General features: G+C 41.7%; 2 protein-coding genes across 2 annotated transcripts; both read left to right on the top strand.

Annotated features, from left to right (window-relative positions):
* The first annotated feature begins 13,609 nt into the window (after positions 1–13,609).
* Positions 13,610–15,042, top strand: LOC114921399 (oxygen-regulated protein 1). Its single transcript, XM_029281364.2, has 2 exons — positions 13,610–14,250; positions 14,866–15,042. Exons 1-2 carry the CDS (start codon positions 13,618–13,620, stop codon positions 15,040–15,042), a joined length of 810 nt encoding a protein of 269 aa, XP_029137197.2. The 5' UTR covers positions 13,610–13,617.
* Positions 15,043–15,427: 385 nt separating this feature from the next.
* Positions 15,428–23,072, top strand: LOC136177232 (uro-adherence factor A-like). The gene has a single exon (XM_065949123.1). The coding sequence runs from the start codon at positions 15,480–15,482 to the stop codon at positions 22,197–22,199; it is 6,720 nt and encodes a 2,239-aa protein (XP_065805195.1). The 5' UTR covers positions 15,428–15,479; the 3' UTR covers positions 22,200–23,072.
* Positions 23,073–23,336: the final 264 nt, after the last annotated feature.

The following is a 23,336-nucleotide window of genomic DNA, read 5'->3' as shown; positions in this document are numbered from 1 at the left end:
CATAAATAAAAAGCGCTCCGTGCAAACCGGGACGGGCTGAAGATTCCCGTGTGCTGTTCCAGAGACAGTCACAGCGAGGGCCCAAACTGATTAAGTCATTGATAGCAGATTGCAAATACAGCATGTGAGACAGCTGCAGGAGAGGGTGTGGCCCCCCGCCTAAAGCAGGGCTGGTTGCTCATAATCCCAGGCATATGCTGTCCCTCTCAGGCTTGCTTTTATGATCTCTGCCTGTCACACCACCGCCCAGTTGTGTTCTCTCTCTCTCTCTCTCTCTCTCTCTCTCTCTCTATATATATCTATATGTATATGATTATAAAGTGGATCCAGTCAATCTTCACTCCATGACCAAATACGTTATATGTCTTCTTATTCCAGCTCTGATTTGATCACACCTGTAGAAAAATAAAGTTGAGAAATCGAACAAGTACTCCCACTTTTTGTGCCAAGATGTCAGCTGCAGCCAAAGAATTCACAGCAATTATTCCCAAATTGTTTTTGAAGTATTTTTAAGCTCAGCTGCAGCGCTACAGAAACAGAAGGTGCAATCTGATTTCACAGCTTTGCATTAATCCTCCTTTTACATTTCTGATTGAACATTTTCCCTCATACAACCTCAACACGGTAGTTGTAGTTGTAGTTGCTCCATCGAGTTGTGCAGGGGGGGGGGGGCATTAAAGTTTATTTTTAAAACACTGTGTCATGCACATGCATGTTCCCCAGCCTAGAAGCACATTAAACACTCATTTGTAAATTAAAAAACTCTGTTTAATAAAAATGTGCAACAAGAAAAATCCCCTCCCAATACAGCTGAAATGTTTCATAATCATCCAAACAAAAGAACTTGCTGGTAATTAGGTTGTTTCCTAAAGGAATGGGGCAGTCTAATCCAAAACATGTATGTATAAAATATTCCCCCCCTCTGAGAATCCTCTAAACCTAATATGTTCTTGATTATGAAATTAAACAGAATGTGACACAAATTACAGAAATATTTGACTTTCAGTGAGGTTGTAGCTGTTTTTAAAAAGAAGTGTAGTTTGGAGATGTACCCAGTTATTTAGTAATATTTATGAACTACTAGAGGTCAAATAGCAGACTTGAAAATTATGTGAATTTGACCCCAAAGGTTTCCTTTATGTGAAAAAATGCAGCCATAAAAATCCCTGATAATATGTAGAGTATGTCCACACAAATGGCCTGTGTTAGAGATATATGATCGGTGATTTGTTCTTGAGATTTCAGGGTGATAATTGAGAATCGATTAAGGTAATGTATAATACAGCTTTTAATTAAACAAAAAAAGATCTTAAAGGGCTTGAGTGTTTAGTTAACATGAAAAAGACAAAGAGAATAAAGACCTGTGTTCTGGTTCCAGAGGATCTTTTTCAAGCTGGCTGGCACATTTGTTTCACAGTCAGGAATTGAGTCAGGGAGCTGAATCAACTCCAGGCCTCTCCTGATCGGCTCAGCACTCTCCGTTCTTTTGTTTGAATCCCCTCGTGGCATCCAGGACAATTTTTAGCTCGTGTCCAGGCGGGTAGTGAGTATAAGATGACTACATCAGCAGTCAGTTTCCTCTCCCCTCTGTTTTTCTTTGGGAGGCTAAAAGGTGTTGGCAGAGTGCGGCCACACTTTGCTCTCTTTAAGTCGTGCATGTGTCCTATATCTCTGACAGAATTCCCTGTTGGCTCTGGTCCTCTCTGCTGAGGAAACCTGTAAGGAAAATGAGCAATGCTGTTGAGTAAAGAACACGGTGCAGTGTGAGTAACACCATTAATGACTAACAACTCCAAGGAAAGCAGAAAAGTAACAGCATGGTTCTCTGACTGACCACATACTTATCCAAAAACCATAACTACAATTCCATGTCATCTATTTGTTTACTTCAGAGAATATTTGGAAACAATGTGAAATAATTCACCTCATTAAAAAATAAAATCTGTCACCTTCTTTCATTATTTACCCACAGAGTTAAAAGAGCCTGTTTTCCAAGGGAGACCTGGCCGAGACAGGCATCAGCAAAATCACAAAGTTACAGACAGAGACCCAAAGAGAGACAAAGTACAATTTACAAAACACTAAACTTTACATCAAATGAGTCAAATCTGGGAGTCAGTAGTTCAAGCAGTCAAAGCGAAAAGCATCAACATCCTGCAGAATTTACTTCCCGGTCTTTCATTTTAGATCTAAAACATTTAAGGACACCAGCTCCTTGTGAGCTTTATAGCCTATGGACAGAACAAGCGTAACACTGCATGCGGCACAACAATTGTTTGATCTCCATTATTTTGGTTTTAATGATCTTGTAAAGACAAAATCATCACTGACATCTAAACTCGATTCATTCTCCGGCCCTAACGATATCAGTCCTCTGAGGCTCAGCTGAGGAGCAGTCCACAAGATAAATGTGGACTATTGTCTGTTGGTGTTTTTTCACTCTGTGGATCGTTGAATCTTCCACGGAGCACCTGTCACCACTTCCTCGTTCCGATGACTCCTGTTTGCTCGATCCATGAAAGATTGGCTGGGAACATCCTCTATTCCAGAGGAAACCATGCTCTGTGAAATTCACACCACTCGCACCATTTTGGGATTCACCGGACGGACTTCCTAAAGAATAAAAATACATAAAAATATGGTCTAAAAAAAGACGGGAGAGGGCAGAGTGTCATGACCCGGGTCAACTACCCTTTGTTGTCCCTTTGTATTCGTCTGTGTGAACAAGTCTTTGTTTGAGAGAGAGCAGCTGAAACATTTATCTCTTCTCTTCTTTGGACATCAAAATTCAGCAAATAATTATTTTAATACAATGTAAAACTTCCAATAATAGCTCAGGCTTTTATTTACATCTGTCTATTAAATGAACCTCCCTTTATTAGGGACAGGCGTCAAAACGAGTCGAGCCTTTAATCATTTTCAAACAAAACTCGAGCACAGCAAAGATGGGAAAAACTGTAGATTTACACCAGAAACACAAATTTAAAAATCAAGACACTGATAACAAAATGATTAATAATTTGATGTTATGTGGTTCGACAGCTCATCCATATCAACCTGCAGCACCGTGGGGGAGAGAACGAGGCACCCTTGATTCTATATTTATGATCCGCACACTAATCAACGCTTAATTATAAGTCCCAAGATGGCTCCACAGATTGTCGCCACATTACTGAGCTCTCTTAAATACTGTAATTACCTCATGTAAATTAACCCATGATTCTATTATCATGTTTATTTCAGTATTTTTGCACGACTCACCATGTCACTATTGTCTCATTTAGCTTTACACATATTAGTCTTTGCTTATTTTGAGCTCAGTGTTGATGTTTAATGTTATACTTTTGTACATAGAGAGCACAGATCACAGACTTCCTTGTGTGTGTGTAAGAATACCTGTCCAGTAAAGCTGACTCTGATAAGCCTTCATCGAGGCCTCTAATTGAGTAATGTGCAGCAACACCAGGCTGGTTGGGACGGGCTTTTATTTTGAAATTTTACGGTTTAAATGAAATATCACAACTTTTGTTTCAGCTGGTGTTCTGATATATGATTTCAAGTGTTCTCTGATTTAATGTTCAATTGATGTCCTCACGTTAAAGATTAAGGTGCTTGGTGATTTATCTTTTTATATTTACTCATGTGACTTTTTTTCTTAGAAAACCCTTTTTGTGGATCCTCATTTTCTTAAATGGTGGCATAGTCCTCCTAGCGGGTGACCCGGGTTCAAATCTGACCCTTGGCTCCTTTCCCGCATGTCATTCCCCACTCTCTCTCTCTCCCTGATTTCCAACTCTATCCACTGTCCCATCTCATAAAAAGCCCAAAAATAAACCTTTAAAAAAGAAATATAGATAAAAAGTCTATCTTCTTAAATTTACACAACACCTTCAAAGCTCACTTTTTCTGTTTTTTGAGACATTAAGATTGAGTTTAAAAAAAACATAGTGATTGTGTTTGTAGGTAAATGTTTAAATTGAGAGAACCTACAGCCAGAACAATGTCTAGACACTGTTTGGTATTTTTCTTTTTTCAATAACACAATCCGTCTGAAGGCTGTCTCTCACACAGGAAGTGTATTTATGCTCATGTTATTAGATTATGAACTTCAAACAAATATCAAACACATCGCTACTGAAACAGCAAACAGTCTACTTCCAGTTCCCCAAAAGCTGACAGTGTGTTCCTCCCTCTGCAGGTCCGGTCTCCTCACTGTGTGTGTGTGTGTGTGTGTGTGTGTGTGTGTGTGTGTGTGTGTGTGTGTGTGTGTGTGCGCGCGTGTGTGTGTGTGTGGCTGTCTGCTACATCAGAAACAGATAACAACAAACTGTAACACAAACATAGTCACATGAAATGGTCATTTTTTTGTCATGTGAAATTCTGACCTCAAGTTTCCCCTCATTTGAAGACGTTCATTGCAGTACCAGTTGTTAACACCAGGGGTCAGCTGTGGACAGGACTACAGGAAGCTCCCTGTGATCCAGGAGCGAGTCTGCTGGGGAGAGTAATCAGTGTGGTGGTGAGGATGTAAAACTTAAGAACGAAAATGTTTCTCAATTCAGTTTCATATTCATATAGTTCACTTCTCTGTGATTAAAATAATAAAATAATAAACAACAAAATCCCAGATACTTACTCTATAATTTACTTTTTGTTAGATATATATATATAGGCCTATAGTTTTATTGAATGATTCAATAAGTGGTTATTATGCAAATGAAAATCTTCTTCTTCCTCCTCTGATTAGAAAGCACAAGATGTTTTGTTTAAAAACAAAAATCACTGACTGTTTAACCTTGTAGTAGCAGAGTGAGGCTACTGGGTGGGGAAACATTTGAGAGAGAGAGAGAGAGAGAGAGAGAGAGAGAGAGAGAGAAAGAGAGGTGAAGGTGAGAGCACGTGAGCCCGCTGAGAGTCACATAAGGAACCAGGTGAGGTGATGTGGCCGTGTTAATCCCTGACACAAACACACGTCCTGCTGCGGTGACTCTTTGAGTTAGAGCTCCAACACTTCACAAGTTCAACTTCAAAATGTAGCATAGATACTACACAATCTCTCACAATTTTATTATGTCATTAAAAAAGTGATTTACAGATAATTTTACATCTTTTATATTATATTAATATGCAGTTAACAAGCTTTAGTGCACATCATCCAAAATGATCTGAAGCTAAATTCTTTAATAAATTAGTTGTTTACTCATCCTAATTCTTGCAGAAATCCTTTGCAGAGTTGCTTCTTATGAATCTAATATCTGAAATATTTACGTGTGTGTGTGTGTGTGTGTGTGTGTGTGTGTGTGTGTGTGTGTGCGCTTGTGTCCGTAGGGGTGTGTATACATACTCGGGCTGCTTCAGATTGTTGTTTCATGACACATTTACAGCCTGATCTTCACCGAGGCTCTGAGGTAGGTAATACTGTGCGGTGTTCATCGTCTGCTTACTATTTAAAAGTTCTAACGCTCTTATTTCAGCACTTTAAATATGGAGCAAAATGTCATCATTTTCTGGTTTTCTGTGTTTAAAATAAAAAAACATATTCTGTAGACTTCATGGGTAAAATATCCTGTGACGTGTTGCTAATTGTTTTGTTTGTACAGGTTTGCTCAATCATTTCCATTTACTGCTGAACAAAAACATTTGTATCATCTTTTTTTGAAAATCTGAGATATCCTCTTGGACTAAATACTGTGGATGATTTTGCAGTTTAAAAATATATATTGGCCCAAATCATAACTTTCAGTCTAATCTTGAAGTTGACCGGTCAAGACCACCACTGAAAGGCAATTCTTTCTGTTCTGTTTATTTCGGGTGCATAAGGCAGAGAGCAGAGCGTCCTTCTGTTGTGATCTAAGATCAGGCTGCTTGTTGGAGTGTCTCTCAGAAACAATGAACCTCTACCAGCTCTGTGGTGACTATTCTAAATCTGATCTTGACCTCTGACCTCTTCATTTTTTTTCGAGGTTGCCTTAAACCCTGATCCTAACCCTCCACATTCATCATTTGAGATGCATTTTTCTTCATGTAGTTTTGAAGCTTGTTTGCAATGAAAGCAAAGGCAGAAACTCCAAAGCAAAGCTGACACAGCAAGTAGTTCTTTTGGGGTCACCGACTGTGTGAAGGGAACGTATTTATTACCTGAAGAAAAGCTTCACCCCAGGAGAGACAGAGAACATGAGCAACAACTGTAGGAGGTGATGATTACAACATTACCACCTGAAGAAGACCTCTGGTAGAATCAGTTTAAAGTTTTTGTGATATTTGAGCAAAGTGTGCGGGCGTGTCTTCTTCCTCAGCCTGCTGATTTTGCGCTGCCCTGCACCTACATGATGTGCGTATAACTATCTCCTTTTCCCACTGTTTATCAGTTTCCCATTGGAAAACATGTTGATATATATGCTCACACCTGTTACTTCTAGACGCATCACAAGCTGACCTGTAACTGAAGAGGCTGAATGAAAACGCTGCAGTTGACTGACTGGATTGTTGCAGGATGTGTCCCTTCCATGACATGGATAATCCTGTGAGGATGTGTTAAATCAACAGGTACTACGCACACGGTCGAGCAGGACCTTCCACCAGGCAATGACGGGGGGGGGGAATAACACAGCACAAAAAATAAAAAACGTTTCCAACAGCCATGCTTTTACGTATAGCGACTGAAGAGGAAAAGTAAGCCAAGAAAAGTACTTGGTACCAAAATGGAGATCAGTTCAGAGCTGATTTGAGCTCTACTATGCAGTGGAAACACAACATTCATATAAGTTGGTCACAACGTAAAAGCCATTGTGGCCTCAGACAACAAAAAGGGGAAGCAACATCTGTCATTGGAGGCTGTGGCAGAAAAAAAAGAGTCTCTCAAATATGTTGTAAGGAATTTTTTTTGTCCAAGCCATGTTCACTGATTTACCAACCAACCTATCTCAGTGATGATACTAAACTTAAAAGAGAATATCTTTGGCCACATTCAAAGGTTATCAAGAGTACAACAATCCAGTTCAGGAATCTCTTAAATATAAACAGAACATTTGGTCTTTGAACTTACTTTAACACAGCGATGAGTAGGCTACATTAAAAACCATCATGGGTATGTTGACCCCCTCAGAATCCCCTCACAGTTAATGCATACAATGGACATGATTTCCATTGAAAGTGATGGAGGTGTTAACCTGTTAGTGACCCCTGAACCGCAGGAACCCTGGTCTTTAACAGCCCACAGAGACGAGTCAAACAGTGGGCGACTCAGATTCACCACATCCTTTTGTTGTCGGGTTGAACAAATGTCAAGGCCAGCTCAATAAGTCTTTATCTTGGCTCTTGTGTGTGCGTGTCTGTGTGTTTAAATGTGTGCAAGTCAGGGTGTGTGTGTGTGTGTGTGTTTAAAAAGAAAACAGAGAGAGATAGAGAGAGAGAGTATGAATCACTATGAGAACATACCGGTGTAAAAGCCGCCTGGTAAACGTGTAAGTATGAATGTGTGTGTCCGCTGTAGGCACACAGCACAGTACAGTACGGTGCATGTGCTGCGTGCAGCGTCTGGAAAGTCCATTTGTGCGGCGGTCAGGATGCCAGTGTCTCACACAGGGAGGCCGCCTGTCTCGCCCTCTCCACTGCACTCAGCCCTGTCGCTCAATGACTGACCCTTAATCAGAGGAAGGTTGTCTGATGCGGACGCACGCGGATAAATCACTCCTCACTCCGGGCTGCTATCTTGGTTGCGAGTAGCCAGGTTGTCCCGTCAGTGGACTGGCCCTGTGCCCAGCCCTGCAAAGCTAACAGCCATGTGGTATTGAAGCCTTTGGTGAGGAGGATCCCGCCTGCCACGGCCCTCTGGAGAATAATAGTCCACATTCTGTTCATATCAGTATTTATGTTGCTGTTGAGAGGCCTGGTGGTTGTGTTATATAATCACAATCTTCTCTTTTAAAAGACACTGACCCTCTCATCGTATTTTGTCTTTGTTTCTTTACATTATAACTTCTTTGTCTACCTGTCTTCCTCCTAAAGTTAAAATTACAGAATCCATTCTCCAACAAGCATTCAACACTGTACAGAAATCATTTATGGAGGTGTATCAGTGTGAGAGCTGTCTGAGGGTTCAGTGACTTGCTCAAGGGAACTTCAACTTTGCAGTAGGCAACCAGTCCCTTTCTTGGTCTGTACTGGGACGTTAATCCACCACCCTCCGGTTCCCAACAGAAGTCCCTGCTGACTAAACTGCTGTTGCCCCCAAGCTACAAGCTAGTCAATCTTCTTCACCTTGTTAAGACTGCTTGGATAAACAGGCGGAGGTAAAATCTCATGTTAGCTGACATAAGAGACGTGGATCAACCACTGAAGCTGTGTGCAATAAATGATGAGGTAGATGATGAATAAAGGTCTGTTTAAATAAGAGTTCATGTTCTTTATTGAACTGCACCCATATTCTTACTTTACAGGTGAATTTTAGGGAACTTATAAACTATTAAGTACCTTGACAATTTTAATGCAGAAACTGATAATAGAAGGACATTTCTTTTTTAAACTGCAAAAGTGAAAACAATGGATCAGCCTCTGGTTATAATGATCCAGAACGGTGGTCAGTTTGAGTGCAGACTAATTGAATAATGGTCATATCAGCGAGCGAGTGGGAGTGCAAAGTGATTTACTGCGCTGAGGAGCGTGCTTATCTCTCCCTGCGTCCCATGCAGGAAACACTGGGATGTCACCGGGCAGATTAAAAGCTTGGCACAGCTGATACGAAGCGCTCAAAATGGATGGGGTGGGGACCTCTGACTGCTGTGCGAGGGGTTTTTAGAGGGGAGGGGACGGGCGGTGGTGTGTGACCTTATGAGTCCTGTTTGGCAGGGATTCATTCAAAATCTGGGAATTCCACTGGAAGTGAAGAGGGGGGGGGGGGATGTAACATCATGTCACTTGAATGGAATTTGGAGTAGTAAGCGTATTTTTGGCTCAATGAATCATGGGCAGAGGTTTTTATTATTCACTTTTTTGGAGCACATCAAAATTCCCTCATACAAAGATTTAATTTACCAACAAAACTGCACAAGTGTAAAACTCTGAAGAGATTCTGCTCGGAGGAGAAGTTTAAATGAAATGTTTCTGGATCAGCTGCCTTTCTTTTAATGAAGTGAATGTTTTAAGCTGTTGTTGTGTGCAGCTGTATTACTTATAATTGAATTCCTGACAGCTGCAATGCTTGGAATTTTAACCACTTCTTACAAGGGCTGCAAAACAAGCCGGACCTTTTATTTCACAAAGGCCTTACACATGCACGATTTGGCATAGCATTGACAAAGGAGTGATTTTATTCTCAATGTGTATTTGAGCTTTTTTTTAAGCAGGTGAAGAGTGAAGCTAGCAGGGTCTCTTTGCCTCTTGAATTGAGGCAATATGTTCAGACCGAAGAGAGGTGTTTGATGGGAACACAGGCAGACAGATCTGGAGGAGCAGCTGCATGGAGGACGCTGGGCCAAATATAGAAAGGGGACAAGGGCCAAAACATATCACACATTTTTTCCCATTAACAGCATAGGTTTGAATCTAACTCGGCGCCAATTAGTTGCAGTATAGGCGCAAGGACTTAAAAATAGAGCCTGGTAGGGGTGACAATACACTCGGAACGCGGAGACAGATATCTCTGTCATGGCGGCGTGTGATTTCACGTGTAATCATGTGAAGGAAAAATAACAGCGTTCATATCACCAGCTGGTTCGTTATAACTCTGTGACTGGAAAGGTTATGTGACAAATGGAGCTGCAGACAGTCACTGCCATTACCTGTTATGCTACTTTTGAGTGCGGAGCTTCGGCTGAGGTTTATTTTCAGTCAGATTTCGGGTGTGTTTGGCAGGATCTGTGCTGCTGTATCAGTGTGAACAGACGTTTCTACCCGCTTGGTTCCAACATTTGCGTGCCTCTTATCTCTGGAGTAAAGGGCTGGAATGAGGGGCATGCAGGCTTAGGGTCTACCTGTTTACTCTGAGAGCTTCCTCCATTGTCCCCCCCACCTCCCCTCCCATGCTTCCTTTTGAGGGATTTTTCACATTTTTGTGTTCGTTGTTTTGGGAACAGGTCATGGGCTCGCCACATGGGAGCCTCCTCTGGCATTCCTCAATCTCTGTCTAGTCGGGCTCAGCAGGAATTCTTTCCTACAGCACATATCGACTCTTTCACACACACCTGAGATATTTTTATAGCAGTCTTAAATGGTATGACAGAGTGTCATCACTTTATCCTTTTTATACAGAGCTGAAACTCAATAACTTTTGTATATTCCTTTGATTCCTTGTCTTCAGCCCGAGGTTTACTGAGGAATGAAGTTATCCCTTGTTCACTAATCCCTTTCTCTACAGGAATAGACTCTCTTCAGTCCCGTTTCGGTAACTGTTATGCAACTCATGATAGTTCATGGTTAAGCATATACATGACCAGCTAATACCCTCAGTAATACGGTTAAAGCTAATCTACTGGACTCCACTACCCCTGTAAACTTAATTGTATTTCTATTTTTGTAAGGACTAAAAAAAAATGCTTACATCGACTTGTCTTTAGGTACTTATCTTTCTGTACTCAATGTTCTGTTGATTTGAGCTGAATTTATTTCTTTAATAGGAGTACATTAAAGAGTACATATTATCCCCCTCTTCCACCTTTTCAAACAGTCCCCTGTGGTCTAAATGAAACATCTGTGCTGTGCTTTGGTCAAAATATAACATGAATCAAGCACCAGAGGAGGTTTGTGACCCTGTAGAAACCAGCTCTCTCAGAACGCTCCGTTTTGGTGTGTGTGTCTCTTTAAATGTAATGAGCCCCCCCTGAGTTTTCCCAGCAGACATCATTCCTCTGTAGCGAGAACAAAAGACCTGCTCAAAAGTTTTGTTCTAGGCTGGGGGTGGAGTCCATAGGTGGAGATACCAGGGGAGAGGAGGTTTTTTTTTTGTTTTTTTTTACCAGAATCCCACTGTGACATCACAAGGAGAGCAAATTGGAAACAGAGCATTTTCCTCTGTGTTGTTAGACTTATGCAGACCACAAACAAAGGACTGGATGGGTTTATTTAACATTTTGTGGGTCAGTAGACACTCAGGTTACCCAAATATACATTCAATAACACTGTACAAGTGGATTTTTCATAATATGTCCCCTTTAACTAACTCATATTGCCCCTTTTTGATCACCTTGTTGTTGATCATTTATGACAAATTGATGAATGTTTCTTATATTTTGTGATTCCTTTATTTATGTTAAGTGTTTTATGTCTGAAACTCAGTAAATTGAGTGGCTGCCTGTCTTGACCAGGACGCTCTTGTAAAAAAGATTCTCTCATTAATCTCAATGAGACTTTTCCTTTTGAAATAAAATGTTAAATAAATAACCTCTGATTGCACCTGTTTTAATTGATTTTGATTTGAACTTTGCTTATGAATTTAATGTCCGTTTTAACTGATCTTTTTTGTCTCTATGATGTATATTTTTCTCATTTTTTATCTTGCATTTGAATATTTCTATCTGCTCAACGTCATTGTAAATGAGGGCTATGCTCTCACTGAGTTTCGTGTTTAAATAAATACAGAACTTAAAGAATCTAATTTTATAGCTTGTACTCGATCACACAAGGCCAACGCACGCCTCTGCTCTGATTTGACTTTGATACTCAGCGTCGGTTCCCTTAAAATAAAGCCTTTAAGGTGAATCTTAACCCCTCTTCTTGTTCTTTGACATCAACTTCTCCTCTGCAAGGGTCCTCAGGAGCTAATGAAGAGCCCACTTAATCCTTCTAATCTGCAAGAGGTCTTCAATGAGATTACATCCCCGCACGAATACTACAACTGGACACAAATTCACCATCTGCTGCTGCTGGTGGAGAGAACCCTGCTCTGTTCTTTCTGTGGGTTCAACACTGTTCTCTTATTTAAAGCTAAAGTAAGAGCAAGAACAAAATCACAAAAACTTTATTACACTGTGTTTATTATCGCTTACAAATCCTGTGCACGCTTATGATCAACTTCTTTTGTTTCACGCTTTTTTCCTCTCATGTCTGATTAGTGGGACTTGCCAGACTTTTTTTTGTTGAATTAGTTTTTACACAAAACATATTTCAAAAAAGGAGGACTAGATGTCAGAATCTTGGTCCACCTGTCTGCGCTGCTATGACAACTCTACATGACACACCTTTCTGAAAAGGATTATCAAGCGCTTCACTTGCAGGGTGGAAGGGGTGGAGGGGGGAGATTAACTTTAAGTAAAGATTAAGCAAATTAACCACGATGTTGTCTCCTGAAATAAACTGTTGCTGTGGAGTTAGTGCAACCGCAGTCAACATGTAGAGCATGGAATAACATTTCATGGATCCTGTCAAAACGGTTGGGATTGTCATGATGCAGATGCAGACGTAGGTGAGTTCATTTGGAAATCATTTGTGTGTGCGTCTTTCTTCAACTAAGTTTAACTTTCCACTGCTTCAGTTGTGATCTGTATGTAGCATTTAAATGCCATGAGCATCAATTTCAATACCTATCTTTAATTAATCTATAATTATTACCACAGATATATCACCCTAAGAGGATTCTTTTTCCAATCTATCGACGATAAAATTACAGTTCCATCCATCTTAACTGAGTCCTGATATTAATTTGTCATTATACAAAGTGTTTTATTAACTGGTATAATTTACAAAGACGAATTCAATTGATATCAGTCCGATAAAATCTGTTATTTATTCCTTAAGTGTTCACATGAAATGGGCGGTATTTAATCAAAGACGTGTAAAAATGTGATTAGTTGGTTATGAAACATCCGTTCTGCTGGTACTTGTATGGTTTGTATGTGATGCATTGTGCTTGGGGGCCTTTTAGCGATCAGATTTGGACTTGTTGAATCATTTGTTATAACTATCACTTCTGAATTTGAATCCTTTTGAGGAAATGTGATGCAATGTTATTTGTGTGGTCGAGTGATTTAACCAAAAACAAAGACCAGGCGTAGTATCAGGATTGAAAAAAACAACATCTCTTTTCCACATTTCACCTGCTTTCATCACTTGTTGAAACTTGGGTAATCAAATAATTAGAGGTTCACGTGGCAAGTTTTCCAGGAGTGAGGTCGTGTTACCTGATGGCAACAGGCTTAGGAAGTAAACAACAGATGCCTGCGAGACGTCATTCAGCTGTTTGCACATCTTAAATTAAGATGTGTCCAACACGGTGTATTATGTTGTGTTGACCTACATGAGGAAGGTCTTTGAAGCACAGATGTGTTTGATACTTTGAGGATTAGAAACATAAAAACCAATAATATTCTTCCTATGATTATTGGTTACCTTGACAACGGCAGCACTGAAGTGTATCATACTCATCTATAAATGCATTTTCATAAACAGGCAGAGCAAGTGGACCAAATCTGGGAATGATGATGATTATGAAGTTGCCACTTGGGAAACTTTTCATGCTCCTTACTAGTGACAATGTTGAGAATGTTTTAAACTAAGGTTTCAAATATTTTAGTGTTTCATCAGTTCTTTTTGGACTTTCTCCACACAGAAATATGCCCAACTTCTTTCAGTGAATATCTAATTTTCCTGTCTTTTCCCTTTCAGCCAAAAGAAAAGATGAATGAGATGTCTCTTCGGAGGGTCCTCCCTGGACAGTCATCAGGGAGTGCGCACACCTTTGGCACCCCGCGCCACACAAGCGTCATCGACCCCATCCTATCAAAGCGTGTCTGCTTCTACAAAAGTGGAGATCCTCAGTTCAACGGTCTGCGCATGGTCATCAACAACCGCTCCTTTAAAACATTTGATGCCCTCCTGGACAGTCTCTCTAAAAAGGTTCCCCTGCCGTTTGGGGTGAGGAACATTACCACGTCTCATGGGGTTCATGCAGTCAGTACTTTGGATGATTTGGAGGATGGAAAGTCCTACATATGCTCTGATAGCCGTAAGGTCAAACCTTTCAACCTGGCACGAGCCAGGAAGAAGCCGCCGCCCTGGTACCATGCCAGGCCTGCTAGTTCCCGTCGTCGAACTGTGCAGCAGGCCAGGCTATTCCCCGGCTGGAGCATCCACAAGAAGGAGCCGGTGGTTCTGCGCACACCAAAGAGGCTACTGGTTTTCCGCAATGGTGACCCCAATGTAATACACAAAGTGTTCATTCACAAGAGGACTACACCCACGTTTGAGTCCATACTGGAATATATCTCAGAGCTGATCCAGTTCCACGTGGTGAAATTACTCACGTCTGACGGCAAACGCGTAAGTGTTCCTATGATACAGCAAAAACAGAATTCACAAGCAATATGGACTGACAACCTACTAAAAAACACAAGAACACATTCACTTACCCATCCCTGCTAAGGCCAATAAATCACAAATATATGAAACCCTGTTTTAAAGACAACTTGAAAGCCTCAACTTGAAAACCCTTTTTTAAATATTACTCTTATATCTTTAGACCGTAAAGCCTAAGAATGCCAAATCCCCCCAAATAGTGTGTTCAAAGTCCTTGCTATCAGTGTTATTTTTTGTGGTATCATTATTGACCCAGAATTAACTGGCTTAAACCTGGCCTATAAATAATCATCACCTGAGGAGAGAAAGTGCTAAGCTTCTTTGGCTCCTCTAGCTAATACAAAGAAAGGCATTCTGGGATACTGCACTGTAAGGCTTTGGTAATTGAGCCATTTGTTTTGTAATTTTACCATTCTTTAAGAATTGATTTTGTGCATGCTTGTAATTTGCAATTAATATCCCTCCCTATAACACCTACAGTATGTTCAAGGCTGAAAACATGTATTTTCTTTCTATCTAGTGGTGATAAAGTTTCATGCCATTAGAGAGACAAGTGTTTTTTTTTTCTGTCCACTCCAGGTGGATGGTCTTCCAGGCTTGATATTGTGCTCTGGGACTGTAGTGGCAGCAGGCAGGGAGCCGTTCAGGCCTGCAAACTACAGCGCACAGAGCTCTTCAGCTCAAACAACGCTGCCTACCAATCGAAAAAGTATCCGAAGACTAAAGGCTTTAAACCGTAAGTTTTCACAAGAATAGATCTCGGATTTTCTTTGATTTGCTGATGAGCCCATTTATTCTCATTAATGGTCCCTTATTCATACGGCACATGCAGAGTGTCTGAAATAATCTACCTGCTCTCATGGGATGAGTGGGGAAGTGCTGAGGCATTGATACTGCACATAATACCATAGATGACCTACATACACTATGCAGGTCTATGTGGCTGTCGGCTATTGTTCTTCATGTGCTGTAAATAGTTCTTTCTCATCTTTCTAACATTCTCTTTTCTCTTCTTTTCACGCTTCACGGGTTTCCTCTAATCGATGGATTTTTCCTCTTCATTTTTCAACGCGTGTATTCTTTGTACCTGATTGGCCCAAAAAGGCAAAAAGAAGCTTCTATCAAACGCTCCAAAGTCGAGGCCGTTTTCCCCCTCATGTGAGAGATACATTGTGAATCAAATCAACAACTCCATGGCAGAACGTTCAAGCGAGCTACGCAGCAACCCCTCAAACTCTGTGGAGTGGGAGTCGGGTCATATCCTGGAGTCAGTGGCAGAAACAGAGGGTGAAACCTGCCTTGGCGATGGAGTTGAAGGGCAGGGGTGCTCGCTGCCCACAGATGATGACATTGAGAAGTCCTTTCGAGTGAACCAAGACGGAAGCATGACGGTGGAGATGAAGGTGAGGCTGACACTTAAGGAGGAGGAAACCATTCATTGGACCACCACTTTGACTCGATCGAGTGTGGCTAATGAGCTTAATGAAACCAGTTTACCCCCGCCGGAGTTAGAACAGATCAGCTCACCAGACTCACTTGATTTACAAAGTGCTGTTGCCTCCATCGACACAATCAGTAAGGACAAATCAAAGGATAACAATGATGAGGATCCACCTACACCATGCAATGGAGTTTTCAGCGAGTGTAGTATTGAAGACGATAATATCAAAGAACAGACTGGCTTGGTGTCCTCTTGGAGAGCTCCCACACCAGGTCACAAGCAAATCAGAACGAAGCAAACCTCAATGGAGAGCATAAAATCAGTGACAGCAGAGGGGATTCAGGAAGGTGTGGTTGGTTCTTACTCCTACAGAGAGCAGACAGAACATGGAGACATGACTGAGCAGTACTGCTTGGTCAAGCAGAGTAGTACTAGACCAGTTCCCAAACCAAGAAGACTTGGCTCTATAGATACCAACAATATAAGCAGCAGAGATGTATCCACATTCAAATCAGCAGGGAGGTCCGAAATCCTGCAGGTTGAATCCAGCGGACAGGAGGTCACTGAGACTGTGTTCCACATATTTGAACAGCAGACCTGCCAGAATAACTTCCTTGCAAACCTTTGTGCGCAGGGAATGTCTGCGTCTGGAGTTCCTTTTTGCAGGCCAGCTACCTCAGAAACTGGACGGTTCTCCACCAATAATGGGTCTGAACTTGAGTTGTGGAGACCATCCACAGCTTCTGAGTCGATTAGCCTCTGGAGAGCTGGGAGCACTTCATTAACATCTGATTTAACAATGCCTTTGCTTAAGACTGGTGCAATTCAAGAAACAAATGCTCAAAGAAGGTTGCCAAAGCCCAGCAAAGGCAGAGATAAGCCCAAACAGACTGAAATCAAGCATGACAAGAAACCAAAACTGATCAGAAAACGGGTTATTCGGCTTCGGACACCGAAGAAAAGGAAAAAAGGAAATTCTTCAGAAGCAACCGAGAACCATAAGAAAGTGAAAACTTTCTCTAGTGCCGGGTTCCTGAGAAGAATTTATGGGAATAAATCCAAATCAGAAAAGAGCACGATGAAGATCAAAAAGGGAGCAGCAAAAAATGGAGACCAAGGATACAAAACAAAAAGCTCACAACAGTCAGATGACACCTTGAAAAGTATTCTTAAGGATCCAAACATGCCATCAGCATTGAATGAAATTGAAAGGGAGACAGACAAAAGCAGACTGAATGTTGCACCTATAGAAATGATCCAACCACGGGGAATACTGACACGTCAGACATCAATGCATCAGGAGAAAAAGATGGAAAACGAGTCGTATGATATCAGCAAAAGTATGTCGCTGCCTGCTTTTAACTCTTCTAGTGCTTTTACACATGAATATGTGGAAAACTGGTTGGGACAAGCCAATTTTGAACCCACAACCTATCCAGATGAGGAAAGTAAAAAAGCTGAGGAGGTCATTCTTGTCAAAAAAGAAGATGACATGAGCATGGAGGCTGAAATTAAGAACAGCGTCATGATTGTTGCAAAGGAAGTTAATAAGTGTTTGGAGAATACATCAGATCGAGAAACATGTGAAACACTGAAAATCAACCCACCGCCAGAGAATGTGCAAGCATCTTCAGTCAAACAAAGAATTCAGTCCTTTGAAAACAAATCGAGTCCATTACTGGAGAGGACCACATTAAATCAGCAAAGTGTCCACAGTCATACAACCCCTAAAAACTCAGAAAACTACAGTATTTTATCCCAGGAAGATACAACAATAAATAAGACCCCATCAGACTGCTCATCTGGTAGTCCTGTCAAAATCTCACCACAAAATGCAACACCTGACGACACAATTTTAATGGATTTCCCACCACCCCCCTCACCGCCGGCTGAAGATCTGGAGCTTTCAAACACTGAATATTGTGTGACGGACGTTTCCTCCGCAGCCAGCAGCCCATTATACAGGCTATCATCAGTGAGCAGTCAAATGTCAGATAGTCATCCTTTATCCATCAGTCCTGCATCTGAAAAGGCAGCTTCTCCTACCGATCTCACAATGGAAAGGACAACATCAGCTCGGACTAACATTCCTTCTGAGCAGGGGGAACCACCACTACCTTTGATCAAAATGGCTCCTTTAGTCAGTAATTTGTCTCTTGGCAGGACAATGGCTCTCAGAAAGACTTGTATGGATAAATATGCTTTATGTAGTGATGCCACTTCAGAGACATCCACAGCAGCTGCTCACATCAATGTGGTGGGTAATGATGTGCTACAAAATGGCCTCCATTCAACAGACACATCTCAACATAGTGAACCCCTACCAGACGAGACATGGCAATCAAAGAGCAAAAACGATGAGAAAAGTCAGTTATGTTTGACCTTTGCATCTCCTGCTAGTTTAACATCTGAAGAGAGAATGCAATCAGCAAGTATTTCATCAGATGATCACATAACACCAAGAGAACATACTAAGGAGAGTAAATGTAACGAAACACCACTGATATCGCCCACAGCGATATCGTCTCCCAAACCCCAGGTGAAAAAAGTACAACTTATGAGTAGTCCATCTCCAGAGAGAAAATCCGAAACCAGGAAGCTGTCATCTGAAATCTCTCAGAAATCTCCAAAATTGTCTTCATTTCATAACCGCCCTCCCAATATGTCACCAAATGTTGGCAGACCAAGATATGCAACACCAAATGCTAGCCCCTCCACTAGGAAGAAGCCGATGCTTCATCATCAACAGCCTCAATTGCAAAAGAGACTTTCTCCATACTCTCAGTCTCTGGATGTTGTGTCACCACCCGTCAGACACAGGTCAAGTAAAAAGTTGCTCTCCAGAAATCACTCCTCAGACGATACATCGGTGTCATCGCTTGAGGCACATGGGAAAACGTCATCCGGAAGAAAGAACTCCCAAACACCACAGTCTGTCAAATCAACAGGTGAACCGGACAAAAAGCTTTCTTGTAACGCAGTAAATCCAGTGGAAGCGAATCAGAGTGATGACAATAAGGTGAAAAGGTCAGATGACCCTATAACAGCAGGTCAAGAGAAAGAAACACAAATACTGCCCCAGCCATTTAACATGCAAAATCAGCCAGACATCAAGTCTGTGCTTGAGGATATTTGCTACTCAATAAAGTCAATCAGACTTATCACACAGACCAAACGTCCCTCAGGTCTGGAAAGGTCGAACAGTCTGCCTGACTTCTCCTCTCATGTGGCTTCAACATTTGGCTCATCATCTAAAGCTCTCCTTGCTTTCTTGGCTGTCATGACTCTAAAGGAAGGCTTAACCAACCTAAATATGGACGAGCAGAACGCAAACAATGTCAGCTGTGCGGAGGCTTTAAAAATGATTGATTCACTTAAGGAAATTGCCAGCATTGAGGATTCTCACAAGTTAAAAGACAGCTTGTCAACTTTACAGCAGGCAGCTTCGAAGCAGCTCCTGCAGAGTTGGAAGGGCTTTCAGGAACTCAGCGACGAATGCAAGAGTCGCAGCTCTACACCTTATGATTCAGAGCAAGAATCTGTATCTCAGACTAGACCTGAAAAAGACTGCGGCATTGATAAAGATATTATGGACAAGGTCATGGATAATCTTGACATGCCTGAGAAGCTCAAGGAGGAATTGGCTTCTTTTTCACTGGGTTTCAAAAGTGACAAAGACGAGAAAGAGTGTAGGATTATCAAAAAAATGGAACCACCACTAAACAAAGACATTAATACAAAGCTATCCCATCTCTCAGCAGAATGTACTGTAACCGACAAGGATGTCACTCATGAAGAGAAAGCACATTTTAATGTCAGCTCCATCATTAAACAATTCACAGAGCAGTCAAAACAATCCAGAGCAGGTGGAGAAGAAGAGACAGTGAAGCACAAACTACCTGACCAGCCAATCAAAGAAAACAACGGCCATTACAGACAGAATAGTGTAGCTACAAGTCCACCAGCTGAATCTGGAGTTAGCCAGCGTTACAGTACAGAATTATCTATGAAAGAGAATACAAAGGGTGTGCAGTCATGTTATGAGGGAGAAGAAAGGCAGCAGCAAGACAACAACAGAGACAAATCAAGGAAAGATTGGGCAAATATGAACAGAGTTAGCAGCAATAAAAACATTGAACAAGACGGTTGTACCTCGGAGGTAGAGGAGATGGAGGGTGGTCAGCTGCAGATGAACAGTGAGGAGAGTGAAAGCGCTCCTGATAATGAGCTTACCCATCATGATTACTTAGGTTCAGAACTGGAAGTTCAGAGCATGTCAAGTGCAAATAAAGGTTTGGAGGTGAGCTGTGATGGAGATGGTTCAAGTTCAGATGAGCGACAGAGTTCAGAAGAGGGGGCAGAAGTTGAATGTGAGGAGATACAGCAGGAGAGCGATGACTCGTCCAAACCCGAGAATTGCTCTGAGGTGGAGGAAGATAAGCAACTGAGGTTCAGTTACAGTGTAGAGGAGCCAAGCAACCAAGTCGCATTGTCTTATTCTGCAAGTCCCTTAAACTCAGAGAAGGAACTTCATGGTGGAGGAGGTTTAATGGGACAGAGCATCAGTGTTAACGACAGCACGTGTAACTCAGATGTGGATGAGCCAACTTCAGAGGAAGAGCAGCATGAGGCTGAATGTCAGGATCAAAGGGTTATGAATGAGGAAAGTTTATCTAATGACGAGGACGAGCAGGAGAGCACAGTGGAGGAGGAACACTTTGATGATCTTCTAGATCACGAGGAAAAAACAGAAGTATGTAAACCTTTAACGGCTTTGACAGAAGAGACAGTGGAGGACGAGGAAAGCTCAGAAGAAGAGGACTACCTCACAGATAAAACACAGATGTGTGATAAGACAGGAAGTCAGAATACTGTTGGGGGTCTAAGCATTGTGACTGAGAATCAGGGTTTATATAACAAGAAAGACAGTAGTAATTTGATCAAACTTGCAGATGAGGATAGTGGGAATGACCACAACAGCTGTTTAGAACATGTTGAGGTGCAGCAACGCACAATAAAGGTTGAACGAATCAGAGGCTCACACGAGGAAGAATTAAGGTGTTATGGAAAAGACTCCAGCTCAGAGGAGGAACACATCATCATGGACATATATGTCGAAGAGAACTGTATAGAAATGAAGGAGACTGTTGCATTTGCAGCACAGTCCGAAGACACAAAATGTGAAAAGGCTGTGGAAAAACCCAAGCATCACTCTGATGAAATCCTATCCCAAACTGTAGCAGAGAGAGTGACTCTCCTGGAAAAGCAAGTAGCTAATTGCCAGACGAGGAGAAATTCAAAAGAAAGTTCTCCCAAAAGACATTTTTCACATAGAAATGTCCCTCTTGAGCCCAAGGTTGTGGATTCTCCCAAGTCTCAGTCAGCGCCTTGCAGCAGATCAGCTCCTCAGTCATCGTTGTCTTTTAGCTACGACTCCACTGGTGTTATAACCAAAGAGCCCGAAGGCAACAGAGTAAGATCCATCAGGGAAATGTTCCTCGCAAAGAGTGCCACAGATATTCAGCAGGGACATAGACCTTTCCCAAGCCCGAACTCATCAGAGCTGGTTGAGCTAAGAGCACAGACTTCAACCAGTGCGGGGTACCAGTCTCAGACGTCCAGTGAACTGTCCAGTAGTGAAGATGATTCAGCACAGAAATCCATAAGTAAAGGCTTTGTCAGAAGAACAATTGAAAGACTTTATGGCATGAGAAATGGTAATACTGACCAGGAAGCAAACGAAAGGCCACCATCTGCCCCAAAAGAGACAAAGAATGAACGATCCAGCATTTTCTCTCCCTTTCATTTAGCTCAGGCAAAAGCAATGCCTGAGTTGTCTTACTTCAATTCCACGAGTGCTCTGGACAACTTAACCGAGGCAACACGCTGCATTGCTTTTAATGCAAAAGTCGTGCCTGGACACTGTGTTCCCATCAATACTGAACTGTTCTTCATCAGTGAGAACACACAAATCAAAAAGTCTCTTTCAGACCCGGTTGGAATAAACAAAACCTTTACAAACAGCCCGCGAGACGAAGGAATGGTTTCAAAGGAGAAATCTTCATATTCACTTCCCAGCAAAGAGTCTGAACTGGAAGACAAGGAGCTTTCACCTTCAAGGAAGTGCACCTACTTCTCTTTGCCCCATGCTAGTGACTCGGACGCGTGGCAGGAGGACATCAGTGTGGTTAGCAAAGGCAGTGCAAATGATGACAGTATAATAGATACAAAGGATGACTCAGAGGACACCAAAATGCCAGCAGAGAGGAACGGCATGCTGCCCAATATTGGCGTCACAGACTTTAAGAAGATGGATAACAAAGTGCACCCGCTGGTAGAGCTTCCAGCAGATGGCGAGGTTGTTGTCGTGCAGCCTGGGAAAGGTCACGGTGTAATGAACAGAAGGCTTCAGGAACCAGACGTGTTGGATTTACTGTATGACTTTTGTGGCCAGAATTGTCCCGTTCTTTGAGGACATTTCTTTGTCTTTAATCAAAACTCACAAAAGGACTGAGAGCTTTTCTTTTTGTGTCTAAATACATGAACTGTTAGGCTACAGTATTATATTTTGTCTTTGGTGCCTACATTTTTGTTGTTGCCATAGCCTTGGCATTAAAAACTCTTGTATGTCAACTCATTTCAGCCAACTACAAAATATGTACCGACGTGTCACAGATGCACAAACAATGCATTAACCTCCATCCAACCTTCATATTTTATCATGTATATTTAACGAGCCTGTGCTTCACTTATCATGTTTTTGTAAAATAAGCAATTGTTGTTTTTCTCTCTCTCTCTCTCTCAAAAACATGATTGTGTATTTGCCACTCACACTTCCGAGCAGCTCTGTTCTTCTTATGGGTGGTTGCCTGTCAACACATTGAGTACCCAGAGCATTACTGTAATCTTGTTTTAAAACTCTTAAAACCCGATAAACTCCCAGCAGATGTCACGCAACACGGCCAATCCCACTGCGAGTTCCACGAGTGAACGGGTCAGTCGGTGGTCAGAGCTCATGTTCGTACTGAGGGAAATCCTGCATGCTTCCCCCCCCCCCCTTACTGTCAAGAAATCATCTGAGTGTGACACACCTGATGTGGAGACTGTAGACATTGTGATTAAGTTCGGTGCTTGATGTAAGATTTTGTAAATTGGTTGTGTAAAGTGTAAATAAGAAATGATTGATTTTTAAGAAGAATAGCTTAGAATACTTTAACAATAACCCCACCTTATTAATAAGAATGAATATTTTTATGGTGTACAATGTGGCAGCTGTGACAATTATGTCTCTTTAAACTGACCTGTAAGAATAAATGTGTGTATTTACAGATGGTATTCCTTTTTTTTTTTTTTGTCCTTGTGATTACTCTTTTTTCGGGTCTAAATTGGATTGTTAATACACACTAGCGTTGTAGTCAAGACCACACTAACCGAGACCAAGACATACCTGAGACCAAATTGCTCCGAGACTGAGACAAGACCAAGACATTTAGGGATCGAGAACAAGTCAAGACAAAGAGCAAGGCAGGGCAAGACCGAGACAAAACCAAGACTATAAATATCACAGAAAATTCATGTGCAGCAGGCGTCACTCACTTAGATCGTAACA

The sequence above is a fragment of the Labrus bergylta genome, chromosome 20 (assembly GCF_963930695.1).
Source record: "Labrus bergylta chromosome 20, fLabBer1.1, whole genome shotgun sequence".
In the NCBI taxonomy this organism is placed as follows: Eukaryota; Metazoa; Chordata; class Actinopteri; order Labriformes; family Labridae; genus Labrus; species Labrus bergylta.
Note: the sequence above shows the minus strand (reverse complement) of the source record. Positions and strands in the feature narration are given on the sequence as shown.